The sequence below is a fragment of the Carettochelys insculpta genome, chromosome 8, assembly GCF_033958435.1.
Source record: "Carettochelys insculpta isolate YL-2023 chromosome 8, ASM3395843v1, whole genome shotgun sequence".
Lineage (NCBI taxonomy): Eukaryota > Metazoa > Chordata > Testudines > Carettochelyidae > Carettochelys > Carettochelys insculpta.
Genome location: NC_134144.1, coordinates 48,669,070 through 48,696,562, shown reverse-complemented (window position 1 = coordinate 48,696,562; position 27,493 = coordinate 48,669,070). Strand labels below are relative to the sequence as shown.

At 42.1% G+C, this 27,493-nt stretch overlaps 1 protein-coding gene across 4 annotated transcripts; it reads right to left on the bottom strand.

The window, feature by feature from the left end:
- Positions 1–2,620: 2,620 nt before the first annotated feature.
- On the bottom strand, positions 2,621–14,683 carry NMI (N-myc and STAT interactor). 4 transcript variants are annotated; one of them, XM_075000883.1, is made up of 12 exons: positions 14,219–14,683; positions 12,838–12,888; positions 11,476–11,523; positions 11,178–11,255; positions 10,859–11,017; positions 9,429–9,536; positions 8,261–8,423; positions 7,342–7,448; positions 7,052–7,241; positions 6,386–6,492; positions 4,825–5,069; positions 2,621–4,148 (listed from the first exon to the last, which is right to left on the bottom strand). In XM_075000883.1, exons 2-11 carry the CDS (start codon positions 12,880–12,882, stop codon positions 4,869–4,871), a joined length of 1,206 nt encoding a protein of 401 aa, XP_074856984.1. In that variant the 5' UTR covers positions 12,883–12,888; positions 14,219–14,683; the 3' UTR covers positions 2,621–4,148; positions 4,825–4,868. The 4 variants fall into 4 exon arrangements, with proteins under 4 accessions (XP_074856984.1, XP_074856985.1, XP_074856986.1 ...); XM_075000884.1 differs by having other exon boundaries at positions 4,837–5,069; XM_075000885.1 differs by having other exon boundaries at positions 4,868–5,069.
- Positions 14,684–27,493: the final 12,810 nt, after the last annotated feature.

Genomic DNA, 27,493 nt, shown 5'->3' with positions numbered 1-27,493 from the left:
TTGAATATCTGCCTGTGTGCTTGAGCATCTGTTTTGCAGAGAGGGGCAGTTGGAAAGCATGTTCGGCAAGTTTGCAACATGTGAAGTGGGAGAACTCCCTTCCTTTCAGGTGAGCCTTCAAGGGCTGATTAGGTTGGAGGCAAAGGCTTTTAGCCCAGCCTAACCAGCTTAGCTTTATAGGAAGGCAGTCACAGTGAACAGGAGCAGCTAACAGCTCTCCCAATTCACACTTTGCAAACTTGCCAAACACCCTTTCCAGTTGCCCCTCTCTGCAAAACAAATGCTGTAGGCATACGAGGGTGCATTAGGAGGAGCATTTTGAGCAGATCTAGATAAGTGGTTTTTCCCCTCTATTCAGCACTGGTGAGGCCACATCTCAAATATTGTGTCCAGTTTTGGTTCCCCCGTATAAAAAGGATGTGGATGTGCTGGAGCCGGTTCAGTGGAGGGCAACAAAAATGATTAAGGGGCTGGAACACAAGACCTATGAGGATAGGCTGAGGAATTTGGGCTTGTTTTCTTTACAGAAGAGAAGACTTGGGGGTGATTTAATAGCAGCCTTCAACTTCCTGGAGGGGAGCTCTGAAGAGAAGGGTGAGAAACTGTTCTCAGTTGTGTCAGATGGCAGAATAAGGGGTAATACTCTGACATTAAAGAGGGAGAGGTGTAGGTTGGATATTAGGGAAAAACTACTTCACCAGGAGGGTGGTGAAGCATTGGAATACGTTGCCTAGAGAGGTGGCAGATTTACCATCACTCGAGGTTTTTAAGTCATGGCTTGACAAGGTCCTGGCTGAGATGACTTAGTGGGGGGTTGATCCTGCTTGAAGTAGGGGTCTGAACTAGATGACCTCCTGAGGTCCCTTGCAGCCCTATGAATCTGATTTGTAGCTATAATTTTTGTATCTGAGGTTAGGGATACTGAGTTATCTGTATTTCACCCATTCTGCTTTGGGTGATGCCCATAGCAAACTCTTCAGATACAAAAATGGACAAGGCAGACAGGGCTGATAACCCATCAGCAAGGCTAATAGTTTGTGGAAAGTCTTGGCCGCCTTGTGGATGCACCATACTGCCACTGACTATGCATATTAAGGTGAGTGACCTGGTCACCTGGTACTAACCTGCCTCTTAGACTGCTGAACTGGGTTGGTGGGGGGGAGGGAATGAAACAAAGGATTCCAGCCTTATGGAAATTCTGTACAAAGAGGGGAAGGAAAATAATCAGGGCCTGCAGTTTTGCTTCTCTCTACCTCCCCACCCAAAGACACAAACTCTTGGGCTATGTCTATACTTACCTAGTGTTTTACATGCTGTGATTGACCCTCCAGAGTTTGATTTTTGCTGTGTCTGTGGGCTCAGCCATTGACCCCGGTACTCCACACTAATGCGCAATCGTGAAGAGCCCCAAACAAAGTTGATCCTGATACATCGATAGTAGCCTTGCTAATGGCATAGCCAAAAATCACATATCTGAGATAGACTTTGTTCCCTACGGTAGACCAGGACTTGGGGAGGATAAAAAGGACTTGAACAGAGGAGGGAGCTTGCTGGCTGATTCAGGAGTGGTACAGGGTAAGGATGGAGTGAAGCTGCCAGAGCCTGCTGTACCACTGCCAAGGGTCACCTGGAACCCACATCCCAAATCCCTGCTCCAGCTCTGAATTCCTGCCTGCACCCCAGACCCCTGCCTCAACCTTGAACTCACAAGTATCCAAATTGCCTCACAGAGCCTGAACCTTCTGCCCACAGCTCAGCCCAGAATCCCTCCCTCACTCTCAACCACATGGCCTGTGAAACTTCTTCACTCAACCCCCTCTCCAGCCTGGTGAAAATGCAGGAGAGGATGGAGTGGTCAGGCAGGGCCTGGGAAAAGGGTTGTGGAAGAAGATGGGGCAAGGACGTCTGAGGCAGACCCTAGAGGGCACTTAAATTCAAAACATGATCTTTCTCTAAGAAAGGTGGGAGACCACCAGTTTAGATTATTGCCAAGGAAGGGAATCTGTGTGCCATTCCTGATCCCTTGCAGTGATGACACCATCTTTCCTAAGTGGAACAGAAAAGGAATCTTATCAGAATGAATACCATTCAAGGATATTTCTAACACAGCTCATGAGGCCTGACCTAGGACTAGCTACAACATATTCCTGTATACCACTGTAGGATTGATGGAGAACCCTTTCCATTAAATTTTCCAACTTCTCCCATTAGTATCAATGGCACAGAAGAGAGCTTTTAATACATTCCTACTGTATTAGCTTCCTATGAGCTGAACCGGGGCTGGCCCCTTCATGGATAAACAAGAGCACAAAAGCATCAGTAGCCTTCCCACCCTGATCCACGGGGCCCTAGTGCAGGGCCAGGTCATATGGTGGTTCTGATGAGTTATCTGAATGGAGTAAGATGAGAACAGGCTGTGGGGCCTGATCCAAAACCTACCAAATTTAGCAGCTCAGGCCAGTGGAGTGAAGTGCATACAACACAGTCCCTGAGATAAGGGATCACCAACCTAGCATGTGTGTGTGTTGGGAGGAATTTTGTGTGGACTGTAATATATTTCTTCCTAAAGAAGGAAGAGAACATCAACTCTTCTCAGTCTCAAATCCAGGAGCATTCAGGAACAAGGATTTATTGCTGCGATTTTCTAAGGGTGCATTTAATTAATCAATCCATAATTTAATAGCACCTAATTGAGATCAAAACGTACTGTTTCTAAAAAGCCTTTGTGTTGGAACTGATCTCCAGTTGTCTTTCTACAAAATCACCACTTAATACTTTAACTCACTAATCAATAGAATATAAAATTGAAATTCACATATTAAGATATTAAACTCTGATTTTATTTTGAGTTATTTATCTGAACCTGTTCTTTAGCCTCACTATTAAACTTGTCAGTTTCCATTTAAACCTTCATTCTTCACATTTTACAGGCCAGTGCATTTTCATTAGATATGGTACATTGATCTTCATGCACTATTTTCTTTGCAGTTTAGAGCTTATACTCAACATCAAGGCATTTATAAAGCAAAATGCACAATTCTTCCATTCATTCCCATTTCCCATGTCTTTATTCTTTTCATGATTATTTAATATAATCAATTAAAGCTTTTTCTACATACGAAACAGAAGAGCTATAACCATGCACCTTTCTTTCCAAGCAGGAGAAAAACAACTGACAGTATTTGAGTTTGTTTTCTGTATACCACATTTTCTTAAGGCTGTGTAATCTAAATTGGACTTACTGTATATAATAGCTACAGTCAGTCTATATCTTTGTGTCTTCCTATATAACCTATAATGTACACTTCTGTACAGTAAGTTCTTCTATATAAATATTCATGTGAATCTCTGCCTCCCTCAAGTGACACTAGAGGATTTCTGCTGCTATATGACATGCTGCCAAATCATTCCCACCCCACAAAGGTGGAGAAGGAAAAGGGCAAAAGCAAGAAAGCCCCCCCCCCATCCTCCTCCTGGAAGAAAGGAGACTCCAAAGAGCTTGTAATACAACTTGAGATGTGAATCAAGACAATACATTGTCCCTCTTGTCCCTGGTTCAGTGGCTGTAAATAAAATCTGCAGTGTCCCCTGTATGCCTCTTTTCCAACTGGCCATCTCCATCCGTATCTCCCTCTGAAGGAGGATTATGACTGTGTCCCTGTATTTGTAACCAGAGGGTTTCTCCAGTGTAGATACAAAATCTTATACACAGTTTTAAGAGCCACTTGAATTCTTAGCTAGCATCTGTGTGCTTCTAAATTAGGCAAAATTACTACAACTAAAGATCAGTGTAACTATAGATACAGTCAAGAAAAAGACGTCTTATAAATAATATCACTCTTGCATACCTCAGACTGGCTCACCAAGAATTTAGAAGGTACTGTCTCAAGTCTTGGAAGAGGTGCCGATAGCAGTGCAGATGACGGTTAGACCATTTGCTGCCAGCTATGAGTTGCTCCTTAAAGGCTCAGTTTATAAGCTGGTATCAATCTGATGAGTAAATTGGTATCACTTTGCACACTCCCCTTCTGGACAGCATATCTTAAAATCTTTAACGTTTTGTAGCTAATTTGATGCAATCTCAGAAAATCACAGAATTCTCATTTGCTGGCAGTGGGGTGGCATCCATGGATCTAATCAGGACTATCCTGTGTGAGAAGGAGATCCACTTTAAAACCACACATATATTTCAGTGATATTTGAGCAGCTGCATAAACCCTTCCTAACCAAAGCTTCAGCTAGGGGGGAAAAAATCAAACTTATCAAGGTTTGGGTTTTATTGATCTGAAACTCAGACCTGACTTGCAGAAAGTAACCTGGGTGAATTTTTTGGTGTTTGGTGGCCGCACAAACTAGTCAAACTAAGATTTCAGATGAGGGTTTTTTGCACTAAGATCTCAATTGTGTGTGAAATGTGTTGAACCTCACAAGGACCCTCTACAGGCCAGATGTAGCTGTTACATAGCTGTGCAGTGGAGAACAAGAAGGTACATTTACACAGCAGTTAAGCAGCAGAGCTATAATAATACTGCAGTGGAGCTTTTCACGCTTTGGGACCATCCTACCTTTTAGAGTCCCATGGCTCCCGCCTGAGGCCAAATATCTACACTGCAATTATTGCAGCCCTGCAGCCCCAGCCAACTGAGCCTGAGTCATTTCATCCAGGTGAGCTGCAGGAATTTAACTGCTGTGTAGATGATTTCCCCCCTCCAACCCACTGAATCTCATCCTGCAGCTGGAAGAAAAGAATGGCAGCTCCTCTTTGCAAGTATGAGTTTTGAAGATTTAAAAAGTAGAGATACTTAGATTACATTCTTTCCTCACACTTTTATTAACCTAGGTAAAGTAAAAGCTCCAGCTGTAATACTTCATGCCACGGTCTCTGTATCTTCTTCAAAATAGGCTAGTTTGGTTCCTGTTGCTACATATTTGATGCTCTCAATTTCCCCACCATCGTTGCTAGGCTTCTGAAAGTGAATTTCAATCATATCCTGCATGCTCTCCTCATCTTCTTCAACCTCATGAGTTCCTGACAGTAGTAAGGTCCTCTTGGAAATACCAGAAAATATCTGGATGGAGGGAGAAATATCACATTATTTCATGTCAGTTGTTATTGTAAATTCAGCTTAAGGAGTCCAGAGATTGCAGTTAAAATCTTAGTGTAAAGATACCACTACAAATTTGCCTCTCATTTTAGGACTTCTACCATGGTGTTTGTACATTACTGAAATCAGTGGGATGTTTGAATTCTATAGTGTCACGCTACTAATTTCAGTAAGAGCAGGACATGGCCTATTTTACACGTCCTAAACTCTTTACAGAAACACAATCAGTCAGCTAATCAGCCTTGTCTGGGGTTACACCAGCTGAATATCTGTATTAATGCAGATACACCAGACTGAGCTCTGGTCATTGATTTTATTTACATACAAATGTATTTGTTAGTGAAGATACAATGGCTGTGGTGCCACTACACACCATTTATGGGAAAAGAACTCTCCACTACTACAGCATAAGAATTAGGGAAACAAGCATTTGTTCATCACAACTGCTTCCTGGGGGCTGTTCACATTGAAAATGCAAGCAAGCACTTCTGGTGAGAAATAAGGGCATGACTACATACAACCCTGGTATGTGATTTGTTAGCTTCAATAACTAGTCAAGCAAACCACCTGGATATTTGCAGCTGGACCAAATACACAATGAAATGTTTATGCAAATATCTCCATCATGGGCAGGTGGGTAAAACCTAATGCAGAGAGAAGCAGCTTTCAGCATTTCCACTGATGTACTTAAACGGTGGGGTTTTGTGGAAAGAATTTACTGTTTACAGAAGCTTTGTGGAATGTTGGTACAGGAATATTGTTATAATATACCTGGCCCCAGGTTGAATTAGTGCTAGATTTAATGGTGTTTATATTAGGGACACTGATTCCTCAATTGTTTGCAACGTAAATGAGAACAGTAAGCATAAAACAGCTGATGGAACCTTATCTCTGCCCTGGCTGTAAATGTCTAAATACCTTTTTTAAAAAAATCTGATCACTCTAACTACATATGGTTACTGCTGTGACATATGTTCAAAAAAGCATTTGCATCTAATTTCTCTGAATTACAACCCTCATGGTATAGGTCAGAAGATCGAGAGGAACAGGCTGTGAGGGCTCCTCTGCAAGGAGTGAACTCTTCCCACAATCAGTAAAAAACAGAGGTTGACGATCTTCTATGCCTCAGAGTTCTTGTGTACATACCCCCGCAAAATGAGGGAGAAACAGCAGCTTTGAGAACTATAGCCTCTGACCTGAGGGGAAGAGTCTGTTCATAATCCACCCTCCCAGAGCTGTTTGCCTTGTTTTAGGATGTAGCATCAATATGATTAGCTTACCTGAAACTTTTCCAAGTGCTTTTCTATACTTGGGGAAACAGACAGCATAAAGCGCTTTTCGTTGATGCAGAAAGGATGAGTTGTACATCTCATAAAATTGTCAGCAACTAGAACAAAGAATTCGAAAGTAGGAATTAACACATTCTCAGCTGTATTTTGTGTACACATCAGAAACAAGATGGATTTTTTTAAAGTTACTATTTGGAAATGGGACAAAACATACATTAACCTTCTCTAAAGTTTGTGGGCCAACTCTACAGTATGCATCAATGAATGCACATCCACTGATTTTAGTGGGGTTTCATCCACTTATACAAGCTAAGAATGTAGTCAACTTTCAATGGCATGGTATGACAAGTATATTTTCACACTTTTCTCTTTCCAGTAAAATGAAGTCCAGTAATTCAAAGGCAGAAGAACAAGCTCTGAATATTGCAACATGAGAAACCAAATGTCAAAGCTTACAGGCTACATATGAATTCACATTTGATCGAAAAGGAATGTGATTAAACACAGCTGAGTTTAGACAACAATGAGCCTCTTCTCGTTTACGATGGAATAAATAAGGAATAATTCAGCTAAAGTCCATGCAGTTCTACCAGTGTAAAAACAACAGTGTAGATAATGGCTTTGTAACTTTAGCTAACAAGATATTACATAAAATACCTCCAGGTCTGAGAAACGTGATAGTGGCTGTATGAGACCTTCTGTCATAGCTCACATTTTTTACTTCTCCTCCACCTTGTTTGGATTTGTAGAAATTCAGTTCTAATTTGTCTCTTATCCACTCATCAGGTATTTGTATATCTGGTATGTCAGAAACATTGATCTCCTCTCCAGAAATTGTTACGTGGAGCTAACAAAAATAGATTTTATTTGCTTTGTTTCAGGTTTTGAAGACAAAAGTGTACATATTCTTGAATTATCTGAAGTTTTCATCCTGAGTTGTCAGTTACCTCAAATTTGACTCCTGTTTCTAGTGTAACTGGCATTGCTGTCAAATCTATCTTTCCATTGTCCAGGCTCACAGTATGTTTACCTCTTCTTATCAGTTTCTGGGCAACTGCAAGGGAAATTAGAAGGGTTTTCAAATAGCCTTACACTAATGAAAAGTTTGTTTTTGTTTGTAGTACCCTTAGCCAAAAATCTCTTTAGCATCACTACAAGTAGTAAACTGGAGTGAGGTACTTCTGAAAATACCACAAGGCACCTATCTGCATTTGAGGCATCTGAATAAATCTTTAAAATTTCACTGCTGTATGCAATGTGCATCACTAGTAACTTCCAACCTCAGGCTCAGTTGTCCGCACAACTAAGCGTGGAGGAGAATGATACAGGGGAACAGTGCCCTATATTAGCTGGCAAGGACTTACTAATATTGAGTAGAAGTATTATTACTGTAAAAGGTGACTGACTGATAAAGCACAGGAAGTCTGCAGAAAGATTTGCATTGGTATCTATAAGCTATAGATCAGGCCTCATCCTTCTGTGAGGTAGGATCTATGTAACTGAGGGTTGACAGGTGGTATTCCGTGAACATGTCAGCTGAGTTAACTGGACTGGACCTGATGCTGACAGTTGTACTCTCACAATGTGCCATTATTCAACTGTGTGCTCAGAGTGAGTGCAGCATAGAAAAAGGAAAAGTTATTAACCGTCTTAATACTGTTTTCAACTTTTTTTGTGATACCATGAAAACATTTGCATTTAGGAGGAGAGCTAGATTGGTGCTCTTACTCACTGTAAGCAGGTTCACCCTCCAACCCTAGAAATCCAGACTAGTTACCCTTCCTGGTGATTAAAGAACTTGTTGCTTACCCCATCTCTCTTGCTGTTAAAATGAAATACATTACATGTATAAAATATGGATCATACCATCCTCCTCTTCAAAAGTAAGAAGAGCTTGTCTTTGCTGCAAACTGAAAGGAATTTTTGCAGCTATGTGATAAAGGCAGCAAGTATTCAAAAATGTCTCTTCATTCCCAGCATTCTCCATCCCGGTAAACTTCATTTTCTTTTTAGGTATATCTCTCTTAATCTAATATTGTAACGTCAAGATAGAAAAGGACAAAGATTAATTGATTAAGCAATTGAAAAATGTATAATGTGTCTTGTCTCACTCTGCACTGTCTTTAAAACTAATATAATGGTACTGAATTCACCACTGATGTAACTGGACTGAGGCAGAACCAAGTAAAACTAGACCATACCTGACAGGTGTGTTTCTATTCTGTTCTTAAAATTCCAGTGATGGTGCTTTCACAACCTCCCTTGGAAGCCTACATCCTGAAGGAGTTTAATCAATACGCTATTTTCCTCCCCTTCCTTGGATACTAAAATTTCAGTCAAAGTAAATAGAGCTTCTACCTGCAGAATCAGAGCTCTGATGTGTGGCACTTTTAACTCCAAAGAAGTGCAAAACATTCTGCATGAGCAAATATCCCAAAGCAGTTTACCGTTTGCGCGGCATTGACTATAATTCCTTAGTAACAGGAGGCCTGCCAGAATTCCCTTATGTTACTCAGTAGAATAAATATGAATGATATAGTGCTTCGTAAAATGTTCAGCAGTGTAACCAAAAGATTCTGAACTCTCGCCCATATTATACCAATAGAAGGCCATTGACTTCAAGTGATTTGCACTGCTGTGGGATCAAAATTAGACAACGTGTGACTTGAGAAAAACAAGATATAGTCTACAAAACTACAGGTTTTATTCCTATAACAGAAAAATCCTCTCTTTTGACTCCCTGTTCTGACAGATAAAATACGAATTCATGAAATTTTTTTTTTCTTCTTCCATTTTAAAAATGTCCTGATCTTTCTTATCTCATTTTCATTTTTCCCCTCATTGTCAAATACACTTATTAACTTTGCCAGAGAGAGAGAGAAGGAAACACTATAGCTGGATTTCATATTGAAGTCAATAGAGTTCCACAGATTTACAAAAGCTGACTATCTGGGCCATGGAGTTTAAAAATGCAGAAGTAAAATATGTCCCTTTAGAAGCTGCACTGTAAATATTGCAAACAGCAATTACCCACCCAAAAATCCTGTGAAACCTCTGAGCCCTTTGCTGCAAGGTCATCTTGGAGCTTCTGAATCTCTCTCTGCAGTTCAATATTTTGCTGCTTTACTGTGTTTAGATGTCTCTGCAGGTTACAAAAAAAAGCATAACATACAAATTCAAAGCCAGGACTCCAATCCAGAAATTGGAAAATTAATATATTTGGTTATTTTTAGAAAAATATTAAAATCCACAGTATGAACACTAAGATTAAAGCCAGTGCTCGCTCGCTTTCTGTGTGTGGGTGTGTATTTAAATAATAAACAAAAAAAAAAAAAAAAGCCAGTACTCACCTGGCTCCCTGGCCCTGCCCCCCAATCCCATGGCTGGGGGCTGCCAAGGTGCTGGCACTCCATACCAGCACAAAGAAAAGCACTGATTAAAGCAATAGTACAAATCACTAGCTAAAGAACAGCTTCATTCAATTTAAGAAAAGGAAGATTTCAGAAATATTTACATACCACCATAAACTTACACTGTCCTTTACACAGTTAGGCCCTGAACTTTCATATGCCAAGAAAGCAACACAATTCACTCAAGTCCACACTGTAAGACTATATTGTTAGTAGGAGCCTTGGACCAGGTGAAAGTTAGGTCTGTTAGCCATCGCTGTCTACCTATGGTGTAGAATGTACTAGTTCTGCCTGCATTCTTTCAAATAATTACTGCATGGTTTCTTTAATCATGTAACTTCAGGATTTTTTACAAAATTATGTGCTAAATATTCTGACCCTAAAACATAGCTCTGATGGATCAGATTGATTTGAAAGGGCAAAGTGCTTCATCATGCAAGGAACACACAAGACCACCCAAACTGGGTCAGACCAAAGGTCCAGCTAGCCCAATATCCTGTCTGCTGACAGTGGCCAATACCAGATGCCCAAGGGGGAGTGAACAGAACAGGTGATCAAGTGATTCCTGTCCTGTCATCCATTTCCAGCCTCTGACAAACAGATGCTAGGGATAACGTTTCTACCCATCCTGACTAATATCCATTGATGGACCTAACCTCCATGAATTTATCTAGTTCTTGTCTGAACCCTGTTAAAGTCCTCGTCTTCAACATTCTTTGTTAAGGAGTTCCACAGGCCTACCATGCACAGCATGAAGAAAAACTTCCTTTTGTAAGTTTGTTTGTTTTAAAATGTGCTACACATTACTTTCATTTGGAGATACCTAGTTCTTGGTTATGGGAACAAATAAATAAGGTGTTCTTATTCACTCTTTTCATAAAAACCTCTATCGTATCCCCCCATTCCCTGCCCCCGTCTGCTCTTTTCGAAGCTGAAAAAACCCAGTCTTTTTAATTCTTCATCTGGCACCTGTTCCAAGCCCCTAATCATTTTTGTTGAAAGAACATATCAAGAGTCTTATCCAAATATAGACAATGATGAGAATTCTCGTTACCTCTTGATTTTCCTTTATTACAAGGTTTTCCTTATATTGCTCCACTTCTAAATCCATCAGCTTTCCCAGCTCATCTTGTGCCTCATCTCTCTCTCTGTCAGCACTTAGTTTTGAAAGCAGGAGCTCATCTTTTTGTTTTTCAGCTTTTACAAGTCTTTCCTTGATATTGAAAACAAAAGTACTTTAGCGTGTTTTCACTAGAACAAACAACACTATGAAGCCAGTTTAAAAACAATTTTTGGGTAATTTTTTTTTCTCTTGGACATATGCATGCTGCTGACTTCAGTGAAAACTTAAGTGCTGCACAGTTCATACACACCTTTAATTTTTCTAGCTCTTCTTTAAGGTTGTCAGTGGCATCTGTGTGTGTGCCAGAATGGTCTGTACCTTTCATACTCTAGAAAGACAGAAAATGTTCAGTGATATGTCTTATTCTACAATGATCTGGTTATATTATAAAGACTTGCATTCACTTGTTAAATCATTCTGTACAAATCAAACCATCAGTGTCCAAACTATATTGCTACTATGAAAAGAACAATACTTTGCACTAGCCTGAAATATATTGTCACTACAGTTATCAGTAAATCAGTGTAAATGATAGTCCAGTCCTTAACTGAGTCACTTTTGCTGCTCCTTGGCAACTCCGCCAGTCCAGATGGGTCCTGAAGAGAAAAAGTTGATTAGGCGGATAGTCATGTGGTTGTTAAATGAGATATACCTCATATTTTTACGCAGGAGTATAACAGTTGCTCTGTAACAATCAGTTTCTCCTTTATACTCTTTGTTCAATGAGTCATGACAGTTAGACAGAAATCACTGAACTACTGTTGGGGTTGGAGGGGATATAAATTTCGGAAAGTAGATTTTGCCCATTAAACACAGGGACCCAAGTGAAACTATTACCCAACTGCAAACTAAGGTTAATAGTTCTGACACACACACTGGAGAGATGCTGTCAATGGGTTTACTCACAATGTATGAAGTTTAGAGAGAGCATACAGTTTGGCAGAATTATTCCAATGGATAAATATCACTGTTACAAAAATTCTTAAAGATAAACTTTTTATTTTCACAGTTGTAGGAAGTTATGGGGAAGTAAGACAATTTAATGTCAGCATATGTTGAAATTAAAGTTAGCTGTTTGTATTTTAACAACATTTGTCACTATCGTGTCATTATCCGCAGTGCAAATGTCCTTTAATCAACAAAATCTACCTTGATTTTACTATTCATTCACTTTGTAACAAGCCTAATAACAAAAGTTTAAATCCATTACATTTTGACTTTGATAAATTCTCTTATTTTGCCTATTACTGAAGGAAAATTTTCATTTCAGTTTGTATGAACAGTGAAATCAATATTTACTGACAGACACCTAACCCTTTGATACTTGGTTATATGTGTAATAAGTCTTCATAGGAGCAGTACCTTTAATGTTTAGTTTGCCAAGAAGAATACAGAGAGGTAAAATAGGATCAAAACATATTTCAGAATTAAAAGATTAGAATGCAGAAGTTCACATGCAGAGAACTCTTAGTTGGGGCAAGCAACTGGAAAGAGGGAAAACCCTTCTTGCTCCATTTTATTTTTGGTTGTAGTATTCTGAAAGAGAAATTCCAGAAAAACCTGTAGGGGAAAATTTTTTTTTTCTTTTCCCTTCCCCTTTGACATAAAGCTGGAATGTGAATCATAGATTTTTTTTATATGCCTGAATTTTATTAGGTAATAAAGTCAATTCCCATGCCAGTGTGGCTATTCCGCAAAATATTTCTTACAAAATATTTTCTAGTGCTTTGTTTATTCCAGTGTTTTTATTATGAAAGCAAGAAAGAGAAAGGGATTCTTTCTTTCTGAACAATTTTCAGTTATAGTCTGTATATCCTATCAGTGAAAAATATCTTCAAGCACCAGCTAAACATCTTCATTGAGAGAGCTGCTTCTTTACAGATTCTTATAGGCTGACACAAATTACTTACACCAAAATCCTCTTTTAAGGAGCATGGTTGATCTGTTAGATCCATTGAATCCTGAGGAAATAGAACACAGCACTTTCACAACATCCAGGTAAGTGCAATAAACAGAGCAAAACGTACCAAGATTTCTATTGTATTGAAGACTTTTACTGCAAACACTTAAACGTGTCAATTTATGCTGTATACATAAAGAAGTGCATAAATCTTTGCTGGACTGTGAGTTAAGTAATCTGCACATCTCATGATTACACTAAAAATCTTGAAGAAATTAGTAAAACTGCAAATTAATTTGAGGTTCATCTTGGAAATTTGGTTCATGCATCATCTTTATAATGCCAAATTGGGTTTTTGCAAAAAGTCTGGCCTTTTTAAATGCATTACCTGTATTACAGTAGAAGGACCACTTGTGCCAGACCACACTTTCCCTACTGTAGTATTGCCAACCCTATGTGTTCCAAAAATCATAAAGCAGATGTTAAATGTATGGGATTTTCCCCTAAAATGGATGGTTCTATGAGATTTCCTGCTTCCACCTTTTTAAGCATGCTTAGGTTATGTTTCCAAGCTTTACTCTGCAGTCACAAGGGACAAAGTTGCACTGCTTTTCTAGTTGAATTTTAATGAAAGCTGATAGTGTCATACATTCTCTGGCTTCTAAAAGGTTGGTCTTAATCAGAGGTGAAAATCAGTGGGTGCAGGAAACTATTTAAAGAGCTGGCAGGTACCCAAGTTGCAGTAAGACAGTACTCATAAAAATGTTGTTACTTTCACCTCTGGGCTTAATGTGAAACGCAAGCTTTTGCATGCTTGGCAATAAAACCCCAAGTTAGCATCCCTGCTTCTCCTTAGAAATCACCTTACCCCCTCAAAAAACTTGCTACATCTAACATACCACATATTGTAAAGCACATTGACAAGCGTACTTTATCGTGGAAAAAAATGTGTATATGTATTCCATTTGCACATACCAAGCCAAACAACATCCTGCCTCAGGAGCCATTTAGCCCCAGGACAACTAACTTGTGTGACTGCTAACTCTTTAAAGCCTTGCTGCGGGTGGTCCTATCCCATCAGTTGGGGTCTGTGCGCGGTAAAATAATGAAGAGCTGCCCCCTCCCTCCCCCGGGACATCACACCCCCTCTTCGGCGTTGCATGCGCCCTGCTTCCCCTCCGTAGCAATCCAGCGTGGAGTTTGCGCTCGCCTCCTTCCGTGGCCTTAGGCACCATGCCAGGCAGACCGAGCTCTTTAAGCAAACCCGCATCCAGAGGGTTGAGCTGCCCGCCCGGCAGGGCTCCGCCACAGCTCACTTTCAGTTTCGTTTCCCCATCGGGGGCTACGGCGCGGGGCAGCGTAGCCACCCAGCGGGACTCGGCTGCACTTACCGGGCTAGGGGGGCGACGAGGCAGGCGCTGCTGGGCGTGGAGCTGCAGCCCCCGAGACCCAGTGTCGGGCAGCGGCACTAGCCACCGCGGCTGGTCCCCAAGGCCCGGCAGTCACGTAGCGGGGGAGGTACTTCCAGGGACAGGCTCCGCCCGCGGAGGCGCCTCCTCCTGCGCCCCGCTATACGCTACCCCCTGGGCATCAGCCCCGCGCGGCGTGGGGCCCGCCCGGAGCGGGGGCTCTAGCGAGCTCCGGGCCGCCGCCTCCTGGAGTCCCCGCGCTGCGGGAGAGGGCTGGTCGCGGTGCTCCGCAAGAGGCGGAAGCACTAAGCAGCCCAGCAGGCAGTAGTCCGCGGCACAGCCCAGTGCCTTGGTCTCTGTGCCCCAGGCGCCCTAAGGACCGGCGGGCGGTGCTGGCGGAGTTAAGCCGCGCGCACGCGCGCGCGCACACAGAGAGAAAGAGAGAGAATCAAGGTGAGCAAATCAGAGAGCGGAGGGGTGGGGGGGAAGAGCAAGAATTAGATTGAGTCAAGTATGCAGACGAGCCCCTATAGTGACTCAGAAAGTTCCCATCACGATTTAAACCATGTGTTAATGTGCTGAATTTGAATATAAATGTCAGTTCGTCCACTTCTCTTTCTAAAACGGAGCGATAATTTCTCTTCAGTAACACACATACCTCGAGGTCATTGACAGAATGCCCCATTCCATTAAAATGTTGACTAACTTGTTTGTGGATCTGAAGTGTTTTGATGTCTGTTTTGTGCCGGTTGACCCTTTTTCTAAGGGAGTTAGAAGTCTGTCCAATATACAAAGCATCTGGGCATTGTTGGCACATGATGGCATATATGATGTTAGTAGAGGAGCATGAGAAAGTGCCCGTGATTCTGTGAGTAACCTGGTTAGGTCCAGTGATGGTATTTCCAGAGAAGATAAGTGGACAAAGCTGGCAGCGGGCTTTGTTGCAGGGAAAGGTTCCAGGACTGGTGTTCCTGGGGTATAGACTGTGGCTGTTGGTAAGGATCCTCATGAGGTTGGGAGGTCAAGGAGCATCCTGGTACGAATCTGGATGGAGGGGGCTTCAGGCCCCCCTGGCCATACCGCACGTCCCCAAAACACACCAAGCCCACCTCTGCCTTTACCCCTAGCCCTGACTGCCGCACCCACCACTGTGCTTGCCCTGAGCCCGTTCTCACACCACACAACCCCAGTTCGGGCACCCTCCACTTCCCCACACCCTGCCCTCAGCCCCTCCTAACTATGGCTCCTGCACACACCAAGCCCCTGCTCTGGGCCCCTTCTCTGCCAACCCTGACTCCTGCCCACCACCCTCTCAGTCCGCTGCCTGGAGCCCCACTGCACTCCAACACTCCCCAGTCCCCTGCTTTGAGTTGCTTTAAGGACCCTACCCTTAAATTTTTTCAAGGTACTCTTGTATCTCTGTGTGTGTGTGTGTGTGTGTGTGTCTCTCTCTCTCTCTCTCTCTCTCTCTCTCACACACACACACACACACACACACCCTCCTGCCCTCAGGAGTACATGGGCAGGAGGAAATGGGGGTTTGCAATGCAACAGTATCTGCAAGAAATTTAATTTACTTTCACCCCAGTAGCACCTCTCCCCATCTGGATTCCTGCTCCCTTGTATTTCATTCCAAAATTACCAATACTGTCTATGTACTTGTATTTCAAAGGTTTACTTCTGAGACATGCTAATGGGAGATTTGGCCAATGCATTGGGAAGGGACTACGCAAGTTGAATAGAAGTACTTGACTGACAATGGGCTTGGGGGGTTTCAATCCACATCTGATGAGTCTTTCTGTGAACATTGAGACTAAGGGGAGCAATGGTTTCCACCTGTAAAGAGCTGAGTCCTGCATGGACATGTGACTTGCCCATGTGACTGCAACACCATCTTGCTGCTGTACTTTTCCAAAGCAAGAGCAAAGGAATTTCCTCCGTATTGCAGAAGATATAAAAGGACCTGGAAAATGCTCAATATTTGTCTTAAATCCTGCTTCTCGCCTTTGGAGGGTGTTTGTAACAAAGTGAAGCTCTAAGCAAAGGACTGAATGACCCTTCCAAGCTGCAGATGTACTGCAGAGACTTGACTTACACCAGCAGTTTATTTCACTGCTGAGACAAGCCTGAACCCAGAGCTTTGCAATAGTTGTATTTGATTCCTTAACAATTTTAACTCTCACACTTTCTTTTTAATAAATAAACCTTTAGATTTTGGATGCTAAAGTGTGATTATTAGGTAAGATCTGAGTTATAAATTGGACTGGGAATGTGGTGGGTTCTTTAGGACCAGAAGAACTTTTTTATTTGATCAGACTGGTTCTTTATGTCTCATCTGTATAGAGATGGTTACTGCTGGTGATACAGGAGAACTGGAGTATCTGAGGGAATTGTTTGCACAACTTCTTGTTTGTCAGTGTGGTGAACAGAGATTCATTTTCTGACTGGTTTGGTGTGCCTTTATAGTGAAGGAATCCTAGTCTTGGGCTGTGAGAGTTCTGTCTCAAAGCAATTTGCCCTGGATTGATACTCTCAGTAGTATTTCGTTACAGAGGGGCTGCTCAGCTACCTAACCCTCCGTTCCCACCAACTGTAGGTTAGAATTAGTCTCACCGCTGCCACAGACCTGTGTGGTTCTCTTCACAAAACATTTGCTTAGGATCTGTGCATAGTGAGCTCATTTAACTCATTCATACGCAGTCTGGTCTTTTGAAAATATAGTTTGTAAATTATAGATGGAGCTGTTATGTGTGACTCTGGGTGGGGGGGAACCTCACATAGATAAAGGGACAGGTGAGCTGATAAAATGTAGCTTAGATACAGAGACCTATAAAAATCTGAAAATTGTCCTACTGGGCCTTGACTGATGTTGAATTGGTTTCTAAGCATGATGAACCCTCCTGATATATATAAAAAATAGAGGTAGAAAATACATATGATATAGTTCAGATTACCTTGGCCCTTGCTGTTGCTGGACAGCCCGAGAATGAGGGATCGGGGAGGAGGTACTGAAAGTAGGCTTAAAAGTACCTTTGCGATCAGCTCCCACCCTCTGTCACTGAGCTGTGCCCAGTACAGCTTGACCACAGTTCAGGATCTCCATCGTAATAATTAAAGATGCCAGAGCAGTTTTGGGGGAATAAAGTTTTCAGATACCCATTTTCAATTTATCCTTATACACTTTAATTCTTGTCAAACCAGAGAGAGAAAATATCAGGGGGCAAGTCTACGCTACAGAGGAAGGACAAATTGAGGCATGCAAGTCCAGCTATGTTAATTACACAGCTAGAGTAGCTTAACTTGGGCTTCTGCAGCATCTCCACTTAGGAAGGTCATCCTTTATTCCTAATGGGGGTCAGGAGTACCATGGTCAACTAAATTGAACTCCAGAAGATCAACCACAACAGGGTTGATCTTTCTGTAGTGAGATGAACCAGGGCTGTCAGAATCTAGCTGTACTTGGGTGCCAAATATCTCTTTCCTGTAATATAAAGTATTATTGGAAGGATCCATTTTCCATCCCAAAATGAGTATGAATTAAACAGTTACTATGGATTTGCATTATTTACAGGAAAGCTTCTGAAATGTGTCCTAACCATTTTGGAATGTTTCAGTTTCCCTGGGACCAAGGTCCCGGAACATTACTGTGTAGAAATGCTGTGGGTTAGTTCAGCAGCCCCACCATAGCCACTAAAAAGAAAACAATGAAGTAAATAAATTTTAAAAGATGAAATGTTACATCTGAGTCAAATCTCAGTTCTCTGGCTACAAATCAGACAACTCCCTGAACCACACAAAGAAACATTGTTTTCACAGAAAGTTTCTGTAGTTTCTTAGTATGAGTTATTTAGTTTCTGGATGTAAGAATGCATTTTAGCTGTGGCACCAAAACACGTACTGCTATAGCAAATTGCAGTGACACACATTAATAAGCATATTTTTAAATGTGCCCCCATTCAGAGAGCGAGTTTGTGCTTTTGTCTTTCTTGTCAAATGGAAAGAATTGACTTGTTGTTTGAAATCACAAGAAAAAACTGTGTCATACCCAGCCTGCAGTTAAAGGGATACGCTGGATGTAATTTAGAACTCTGAAATGCATGCTCTGCCTCCTGGCAATAGTTTGAATCCTGAATTATAAGATTCCAAAGCTATCATTATAAAAATGTTTGCTAGTGGTCTCCTGCTTTTGCTAAATCTTACACTCAGCAGGATTTTCTTGTGCCTCCACTGACTGCATCCATTGTCAAGGAAATACTTCTTGGGATATTGTCTCAATCAAGTGTTCCAGATTCTGTCTTCTCCAAATTGCTTCTCACAAGAAGTCAGGAAGCTGTTTTCACTTTAGCAATGTAACACTGTGTATGACTCATTTGTTTTCATTAAAAGTAAGGTTTAGCAGGAAAAGAGAAAATAAGTTTTAAAACCTGAAACACATATTTTGCCTAGTCTTAAATGCTACAGCTGGGGGCTAGGTCTACATTACAGAGCTTTGTCAAGAGACGTGACTACCGGGACATGTTTCCCGACAGAACTTCTGTCAAAAGAAAGCATCCGCACCTAATAGGGGCTCCCGCTCTCAACACCCTCTGTCCACAGAGAATGGCCAGACTGCCCAGCCCTGTCAACAGAACAGCCAGTCGGAAGCTCTGCAAATAGGGCTGCCTGGTGAACTGGAAGCCCTCTCTGTTGCCAGAAAGCCCCCCAGAGCATCTACACTATTTGTTTTGACAGAATCTGTCGACAGAGGCAGTATGCCTTGTACAGCAGCGGCTTAAATCTCCTGAGAAAACTGCTGCATTCTGTCAACAGTTTCTCAACAGAGTGCATTTGCAGAGTGGATGCTTCATGGGTTTTGTAAACAAAACCCCAATAGTGTAGATGCAGACATAGACTTCGGAAACCAGTCTGCACAGGCATCTTTTTGGGCCAGTTGCATTGCATTTCTAGAGAGCACAACTTCTCTCTCCTGTTTCTGTCTTTTTCCACTTGACCCTTTTGTCAGTCACAGAACCCAAGCTCTAGTCTTTAAATAGGTGACATTGGTCATGACTCTCTCTAGCTTATCTCTTTTCCCTCTGACCCTTTTGTCAAGAAGCCTGTCTACACTACAGTCAGATCCCAGTGCCTAGCCCAGGCCAGCTACCTGTGGCTTGCAGGTCTGTTTAATTGTAGTGTAGACATTGAGGCTTTGGGTCCTCCCACATTCCAGAGTCCTAGAGCTCCTACCTCAAGCCCTGTGAACCAGGGTCATCTGGCCTGGGACACCTGGGGATGTCCAACTGCAGTGTAGCTAGGTTTCTTAACACAACAATCAGAGGCTCAGGGGCCTTTGGAGTCTTCAGTTACTTTTGAATTGTGCCCCCCAGTCCATTGTCTTCTGCATAAAAGTATTTCACTTGATGGATCTGCAAAGGAGGATGGGGAAGGCTCCCCAGACGGATTCTCAAATCCATTCACAATAATAGTCACTGCTTTGGATGAACAGCTTTGCTTCCTGCTTTTTCCCGAGCATTTTACAGCTGAAGTTTCTGATTTTCTTTTTGAAAGTGGGAGGGTGGTGTTTGTTTTACCCACTCAATGGTTGATCCTGGCTCATTTTTACATCTTCCCTCTGAATAAACAATCCTAACCCCAAGAGTTGTCTTTTATCTGTGTTTTTACATGTTAAGGGTCCTGGCTGTAGAGGTGTTTTCATGAATCCAGCTCACTCAGTTTGCATTTTCCTATAATTTCCTCCACTATATGTTCCTTGTTTTTTTTTAAATATGAATGCTTGACAGATGAATATTGATCTGCCACAAACTGTGCCATGTAAGTAACACAGTGTTATGCTAAATCCAAAATCATTTAAGTTATATTGAATCAGTTTCTACAAACATTTTCCAGTAATTCTTTTATCCAGTCTGGGGTGTTGGCAACAACTTTCTTGCATCAGTCAGTGGTATTATGTTCAGCATAAATTAATACTCAGTGAATAAGATTTACGCTTCCAAGGAATGCAGATTCAATGTCAAGTATCCAGAACCCTAATTACTCCACTGGGAATGAGATTAGAAATATATGTATACAATTCCTTAAAATCTGCAGTAGAAGCCAAGTTGGAATGGTATCACAGTTCAGCATCACTGCATCTGTATTCCTTCCCAAGGGCACCCAGCCTAGGCTCTTCAACCATCACCTGTCTTTGGTAGATACTAGTGCCTCTCTCTTTTTCTCCTGGCTGGCATTTTTTCAAGCTGCATCGTTCCAGGCTCAACCACAGCAAGCCAGTTGGGCTAAACGGCCAGCATCTGTCCCTTGTTTTCTCTCCAGAGACGGTACAATTGTCTGCAATTATAAGAAACACTTCTTAAGGTAAAAGAATAACAGAAAACAGATCTGAACAATAAAAGAACTGACACACAGCCAAAAAAATGACCAGAGTTCAACCCATCTCCAAGCTTAGAATCTGGTAGATATCAATCCTTCAAAACAACTCGGTTTTCCTTGTGGTTACCAGTTCATAACTCTCTCACACCCCAAACAAAGGCAGGACAGAGAAGTCATTTCTTTATACAGCTCAGGCCTTTGGTAACAAGCAATCACTAGACAAAGATCCTCTCCTCAGAGTGTATTTTCTTGTATAACCAAAGTTGGGTAATTTTTAACTACTCCACAGGGAATCCTTGGGAAATCCACCTCTCACTTGTTCCAAACCTCACTTCTCAGCCAGCACATTTGCAATATTCCCATTAGTTCTTAGGATACTACATCACATTTCTTCCTCCTTTTCCCTCCCTGCTGAGATCATGTGCAATTCCAGCCCATGACAATATATAATTTCGTGTTACGTACAATGGACTCAAAGGATGCTTCCATTTAATTCAGTGAGGTTTCCCAAGAATAGGCAGAAAATTCCCCATCAAATGAGGAGCTAGGGAAAGTATTGGGTAGCAGGGAGAGGCAGAATTACATGACTTGATCTTTGACTCAGTTTGAATCCTTCCAAAGGTGAATGTAACCAAGTGTGCCCCAGTGCAATGCACTGGTAAGGGACTGGTAGCTAAGGGCAGGGCTCTGGATGCTGCCTGCACCCTGGTCAACGTAGTTCCTGCTGCCTTGGCCAGTCCCAGCTGCCCCATGTCCCTCAGTCCCTTGTCTGGAGCCCCTCCACCCCAACACTGCATCCCTGCCTTGACTCCTGCATCTTCCATCCCCTGCTCTAAGCTTCCCCACACCAATACACGCACCCAACCCCTGGCACTCCATCCCATAGTTAAATTTCTTACAGAGACTGTCTGAATGCAACTCTCCCTGAACCCCTGTCCTGCCTCCCCAAGGGTGGGGGTGAAATACAATAATACCCATAAGAAATGTAAGTTACTTTCACCCATAAATCCTTCCCATGCCATCAGACGTTGCTTAGGACATGCACAACCCTCTGCGCTGGGCCCTTTTTGGTCAGTCCCATAAGTTTTCCCTCTGTAAGCCCTGGTCAACACCAATGTTTCCTGTAAGCTGAGCCTTTGGGCAGTCGCCTAGAAGAGATTCAGGTGCTGCTCAGCTGATTAGCAGAGTACCCACAGCCAAACATAATGGACAGCCTGTGCTTTCATTGGTGGTGCACGTCTGCACATGCCTAGGTGCACATAACAGAATTTATTCACCCATTGATGGTTTCTCTGCTGTTCATTTTAACTGGCTGAGTGTACTGATGGGGGCTGTTGTAACTGGGAAGCTGTGAGGGGTTCTGGCAGATGACTTAGCAATCAACTGACAGCCACGTCATATTTAATTTAGAGGGTGGGATGGGGAGAGGTGGAGGGTCCAGGAATAATCAGAGGGGTGGAGGTTGTAGGGGGCTCAAGGCAGAAGGGCTTGGGGGGAAGGAATAAGGGCTAGGCATTGGGGGCTCAGGGCAGGAGGTGGGGGTGGAGGGCATAGGGAAGAGCGTGGGGGGTGAGAATGAGGGTCTGCAGCCGCACATACTGGTTCGCTGGTGATGCTAAACGTTGAGGGAGTGAGGTAAAATACACAGCTTGAGGTTTCCTTTGCTTCTCCCTGGGCAGCCAGGAGTGAGAGGCAGGAGTACAGGCTGTACACTTTGCCCTTGCTCACTGATAGCTGGGGAAGAGCCCCTGAGATCCCAGGCCTCATGGTGGCAACCCCCGCTTCCCAAGTGCTTGGGGGGAATCTAGCTGCTGGGGGCAGCCCCAGACAGTGGGAGAGGTGGGGATGTGCCCACACTCCCAGCCAGCCCCTTTCACCTGCCTGACTGCCTGCTTGTTAGTTATCCTGCAGGAGAGCTCTAGGAACCCAGCAGGGGGACACTGCAGCCGAGCTCTGGATGGACCCCCCATGGCTATGGGACCACATGCACAGCATATCCTGAATGCCCCCTTATTGCATCCCTGCTCATTGATTTAAGCAGTGGAGACAGAATGAGCAAGCAGTAAATCTGACATCAGTGTCTGACACCACATGGAATAAAATCAGAAAGCACATGTCCTCATGCCAAGCTGATAAAACATTGAGTTATTACAGGCTTATAAATGTCTGTGAAATCTGATATTCTCTAGGTGGGAGTTAAGACAGACAGAAAGAGAGCAGCTAAGGAAATGAATTTGCAGTGGGGAAATGGAAATGAGTGTTGCTGGCTAACAGTGAGACCTTGAGCCAAATCTATGGGGTTGACTCCATTGAACATATCACTGTGTTCATCACTTAGGATTTCAAACAGGAATTTGGGTGGTCACTACAAGAAAAACTAATGTATATGATTAATATTTATAGCATGGGAGACACTTACTCAAAGTAAGTGGTTTGGAAACCAAAGGCAAATTGTAACAGTTCTGTGGAAGTATGATTCAAGGCTGGAAAACCAGCAGTTGGTTTACCACAGGTTCTTCTCCAGTCTGTAAATGAAAGGTCCCATGGAAAGGTAAGTGATCTTAGACACGCAACAAAATGAGGTGTTCCCTCCAGTTTCTTCCATCCATGGACAGAATAAATTTTGTTACATGAACTGAGGCATGTGCAGATGGGCACCACCAGTAGAAACACATGCTGCTGGCTGCAGATGCTATGGATGCTCTGCTAATCAGCTAGGCAGTGTTTGAATCTCTCCTGGGTATTCATCCAAGTGCTTGGCTTATGGGGAACAATGGATGTGAACCATTAAGTGGCCTTCATGGAGAGCTGGGGCCAGAAAGTTTCAGAAAAGGTGAAGAGTCTCCTGGGAGGAAGCCCAGGGGGGCTGGGTCCTGTACAAGGGTCAAGGAACTATTTGAAGGCTATTCCAGAAGGGACTGCAGGACTGATTAAGGCTGGAGTCCAAGGACGTATGCAGGAAAATGATGTTTTCAGGGAGGAGTACCTCAGGGTATGGTGCCATACCAGGGCAGGTACATTTTAAAGATGGAGCCTCAAGAGGGCTACAGAGATAGTCCCCTATTGGGCTGTATGCCCTGGAAGAAGTCTGTCTGTTTCACTTGTGTGAAATTGGGCTGAACGGCTGAGTTATTGAAAACCTGACCAAAAAAACAGCAACAGACACGATCGCAAACTGAGAGTGCGAGCACATGCATTCAGCCAGCAGGAGGCACTTGTGAGAGGTACATGCCACCCCCTTTACAGGATGTAAACTATGAGAAAGGGAAGATTCCTACATTTCTCTGCAGCAGTAATTTACTCTCTGGGCTCATCTACACTAGCCCCCACCTTTGAAGGGGGCATATAAACAAGCCCAATTGGAGAATAACAATGAGGTGCTGTGCTGCATATGCAGCATCTCATTAGCATAATTCCTATCACATGAACTTTGAAGTTGCTAACTTCGAAGCACCAGCAAGCAGTCTAGTCATGGGCTTCTGCGTGATTTCAAAGAGTTGCATGGAATTTAACTTGTAATTTCTGAGCAATTGATTCTGAGCCTAACACCTGAAGAAATTTAGAAGAAAACATCAGTGTCGGGAGTCCAAAACTGGCAACTGAACACAGAATTCAATTAAACTTTCTTAGAAATAATAGTTAAAACCCACTGGGTGCCTCTACACTAAGAACTAACGTTGAAGATGACTTTGACATTAGGCACTACATCAAAGTAGCCAGCAGAGAGTCTACACACATTTTTTCCCCCTTACTTCATCGTTAACTTATACCATATTAAAAGGCGTGTACGTGCTTTTTATTAACTTAGCATAATTCTACGAAAGAAAGAGCAGTTTCAGAATATTCAGATTATTTTCCAAATTTCACTGCCTGTCTGCAAAGCTGTTACTCACTGACTGTGTCTACACTACAAAAATAACTTTGCAGTTGCTTACTTCGAAGTACAACTTCAAAGTAGGGAGCCCAACTTCGAAGTCCTTACTCCATTCCCAGGAATGGAGTAGCACCCTACTTTGAAGTTTAACTTCGAAGTAGGGCGTGTGTAGATGCTCTACTTCGAAGTTGCTTACTTCATGGAAGTTTGCCAAACCACATGCACTTTTTGGACACACTTACTACAAAGAATCACATGGATTCTTCTAACTCGCTGAGTAGGATACAAAAAGTCTTATTGCATAAATGTGACAGAAATGATTATTTGAAGACTTTTGAAACACCACAGTCTGTGTTAATTTGTTAAGATTCTGGTTTGGTTCAGTGGTAAATATCATTAGAGATACAGTTACAGTCTGAAGATTTCTGATTAAGACTAACTACCCTTTTAAATGAGATGATGTATAAGGCCCACCTAACAGACAATCTGTAAGTGTCTCATAGAATCATAGAACAATAGAGCTGGAAGAGGCCTAAAAAAGCCATCGAGTCCAGCCCCCGGTCCAAAGCAGGGCCAAACCCAGCCCGGGCTCTGTCGAGGCAAGAGTTAAACACCTCCAGGGATGGAGACTCCACTACTTCCCTGGGTAGACCATTCCAATGCTTCACCACCCTCCTAGTGAAAAAGTTTTTCCTAATGTTCAACCTGGACCTTCCCAACCACAACTTGAGACCATTGTTCTGTGTTCTGCCGTCTGTGACCACTGTGAACAGCCTCTCTCCAGCCTCTTCACAACCTCCCTTCAGTACGTTGAAGGCTGTTATCAAGTCCCCCCCCTCAGTCTTCTGTTCTGCAGACTAACCAGTCCCAATTCCCTCAACCTTTCTTCATAAATCATACACTCCAGCCCCCTAATTATTTTGGCCACCCTCTGCTGGACCCTCTCCAGTGTTCCCACATCCTTCCTATAATTGAGGGCCCAGAACTGGACACAGTACTCCATTATGCAGTGGATCAAGCTGACATACCAGCATTAAAACCAGTGTCGCATTATTTTGTTCAATAGTAGTTTGTAGCCATTGTAGATAATTTTCTAGATACCATGATGGCAGAGAGAACAGTATAAATTCTTTCCTAGATGTGTGAGAATAGGCATTTTGGTGGACATGTTTTGTTCTGGGAGCCAAACAATTTGCCTGTAAAGTAGGACATAACTTTTGTCTTATCAGCTGTAGAAAGAAAGGCAATTTGGTACATCTTAGAGCTACATTTTTCAAGCCCTTAAAATACAGAAGTAGTGATAATAGTTGACCACATTACACACAGGAGGAGTATGTATGACACCTGGAAAGGCACCACTGTTGTGTCAATTATACTTCTCCTCTTGTGAGACTCAAATGTTAATGTGATCAGAATCTAGCCCAACATACTAAAGTATATCAACTGTATTGCACAGGATGATTTTGCAGCTGGATATTTACGTGAACTCACTGATTGTAAAAGTAAGACAGACTAACAGAAAAATGTATTACTCTTCTCCTCTGCCAATGGGTAAATAGAGTGAAATTTGTTTTTCATGAACAGAGTTGTCAAACTGGGACAATGTGAATTAGTGAGATTCCAGTTTACTTTACGTTGCTCTCCTTAGGTTTTTCTCTTTGAGAAATTTGCTACTAGCCTTCAGTATTTGCTTGTCTTGGAATACACGTGTTTTAACCCATTTTTCTTGGACATATGTTTATTTCATAAAAACAAAAATGGACAAGAAAGATCCACAAGGCACTTTATAAATTGCATTTAAAAAAGTCCTAGTGGAATAGGTCCATTTTATTTGTAATTACTATATTTTAGAATTGCCCATTAAGAAACATCTTATCTTGGCAAATACTCAGTTTTTTAGTAAGTGAATCCATTATCCTCCTCTGACATCTGTTTTTCATAATCCCAAATGTTTATGTTTTATTCTATTTCCATAAGAAGTTTGTTTTAAGCTGAAGCATCATTATACATAGAGGGGCTGATTCTAATCTCGTTGAAGTCACTAGTAATAAAATGGCTATTGACTTCAGTGGGAGTTGGGTGAGTTTCATAGAAACAAAGGAGGGTAATGTTTAAAATGAAAACTTAAACGATCAGAAATATGCTCTGTGAAGAATAAATTAGACACAGTACCATAAACAATGGAAAAAAATTATAACTTTAATCCTTACTCTTACAAAATTGTGTTATCAAGAGCATAGAACTGAAAACAGTTGCGAACTTTGTCCAGAACGTAATTTCACTAACTGTTGAAGTATGTACATTTAAAAATATGCCATAAAACACTAAAACTTGGTATGTATAAAGGGTATTTATATGTTAGCTTCTGAAGTAAATAGGGTCAAACTAACTAAAATTATAAGTAAAATAGAGTTGTTTGGACATTAAGCCTCATCACAAAATTTCCACACAAATAGATCTCTTTCACCACAGCTGGTGTGTATGCCCAAGAAAATCCCAAATCTGATGTATTGTTCAGTGCATTGGCCAATTGCCTTACTTTCACATAGGCCTGCCCAGTCCCATTCATTTGAAATCCAGGCACTTTTTTGCTTTGGTTGATTCTTAAACTTCTTCCAAAGAGGGATTTTGCTGTGTACTTCAATTAACTAAAAATTTCACTCATCTAGTTTTATTTTTTTAAATAAAATCTCACTAATTCACATTGGGCCAGTTTGACAGCTCTGTTCACAAAAAGCAAATTTCACTCTGTTCACCCATCGGCAGAGTACAAGAGTAATAAAATTGTCTGTTAGTCTGCCTTACTTTTAAAAGCTGATCTAATAGATATTTGAAAGTTTGTTAGTCTGTCCATGTGTCTGTCTTTCTATCCGTTCATGAACTCCTGCTACACAGTAAGTGCTCGGACCACCAAATTTGGGGCAAGGGCAGCAGACACGGGTGCCTCAGAGAGCAAGGCCTGCCAGGTGATGGTGGTTTTGTTGAACCTGGCCTTCAGCTGGTCCCAGGCCTGC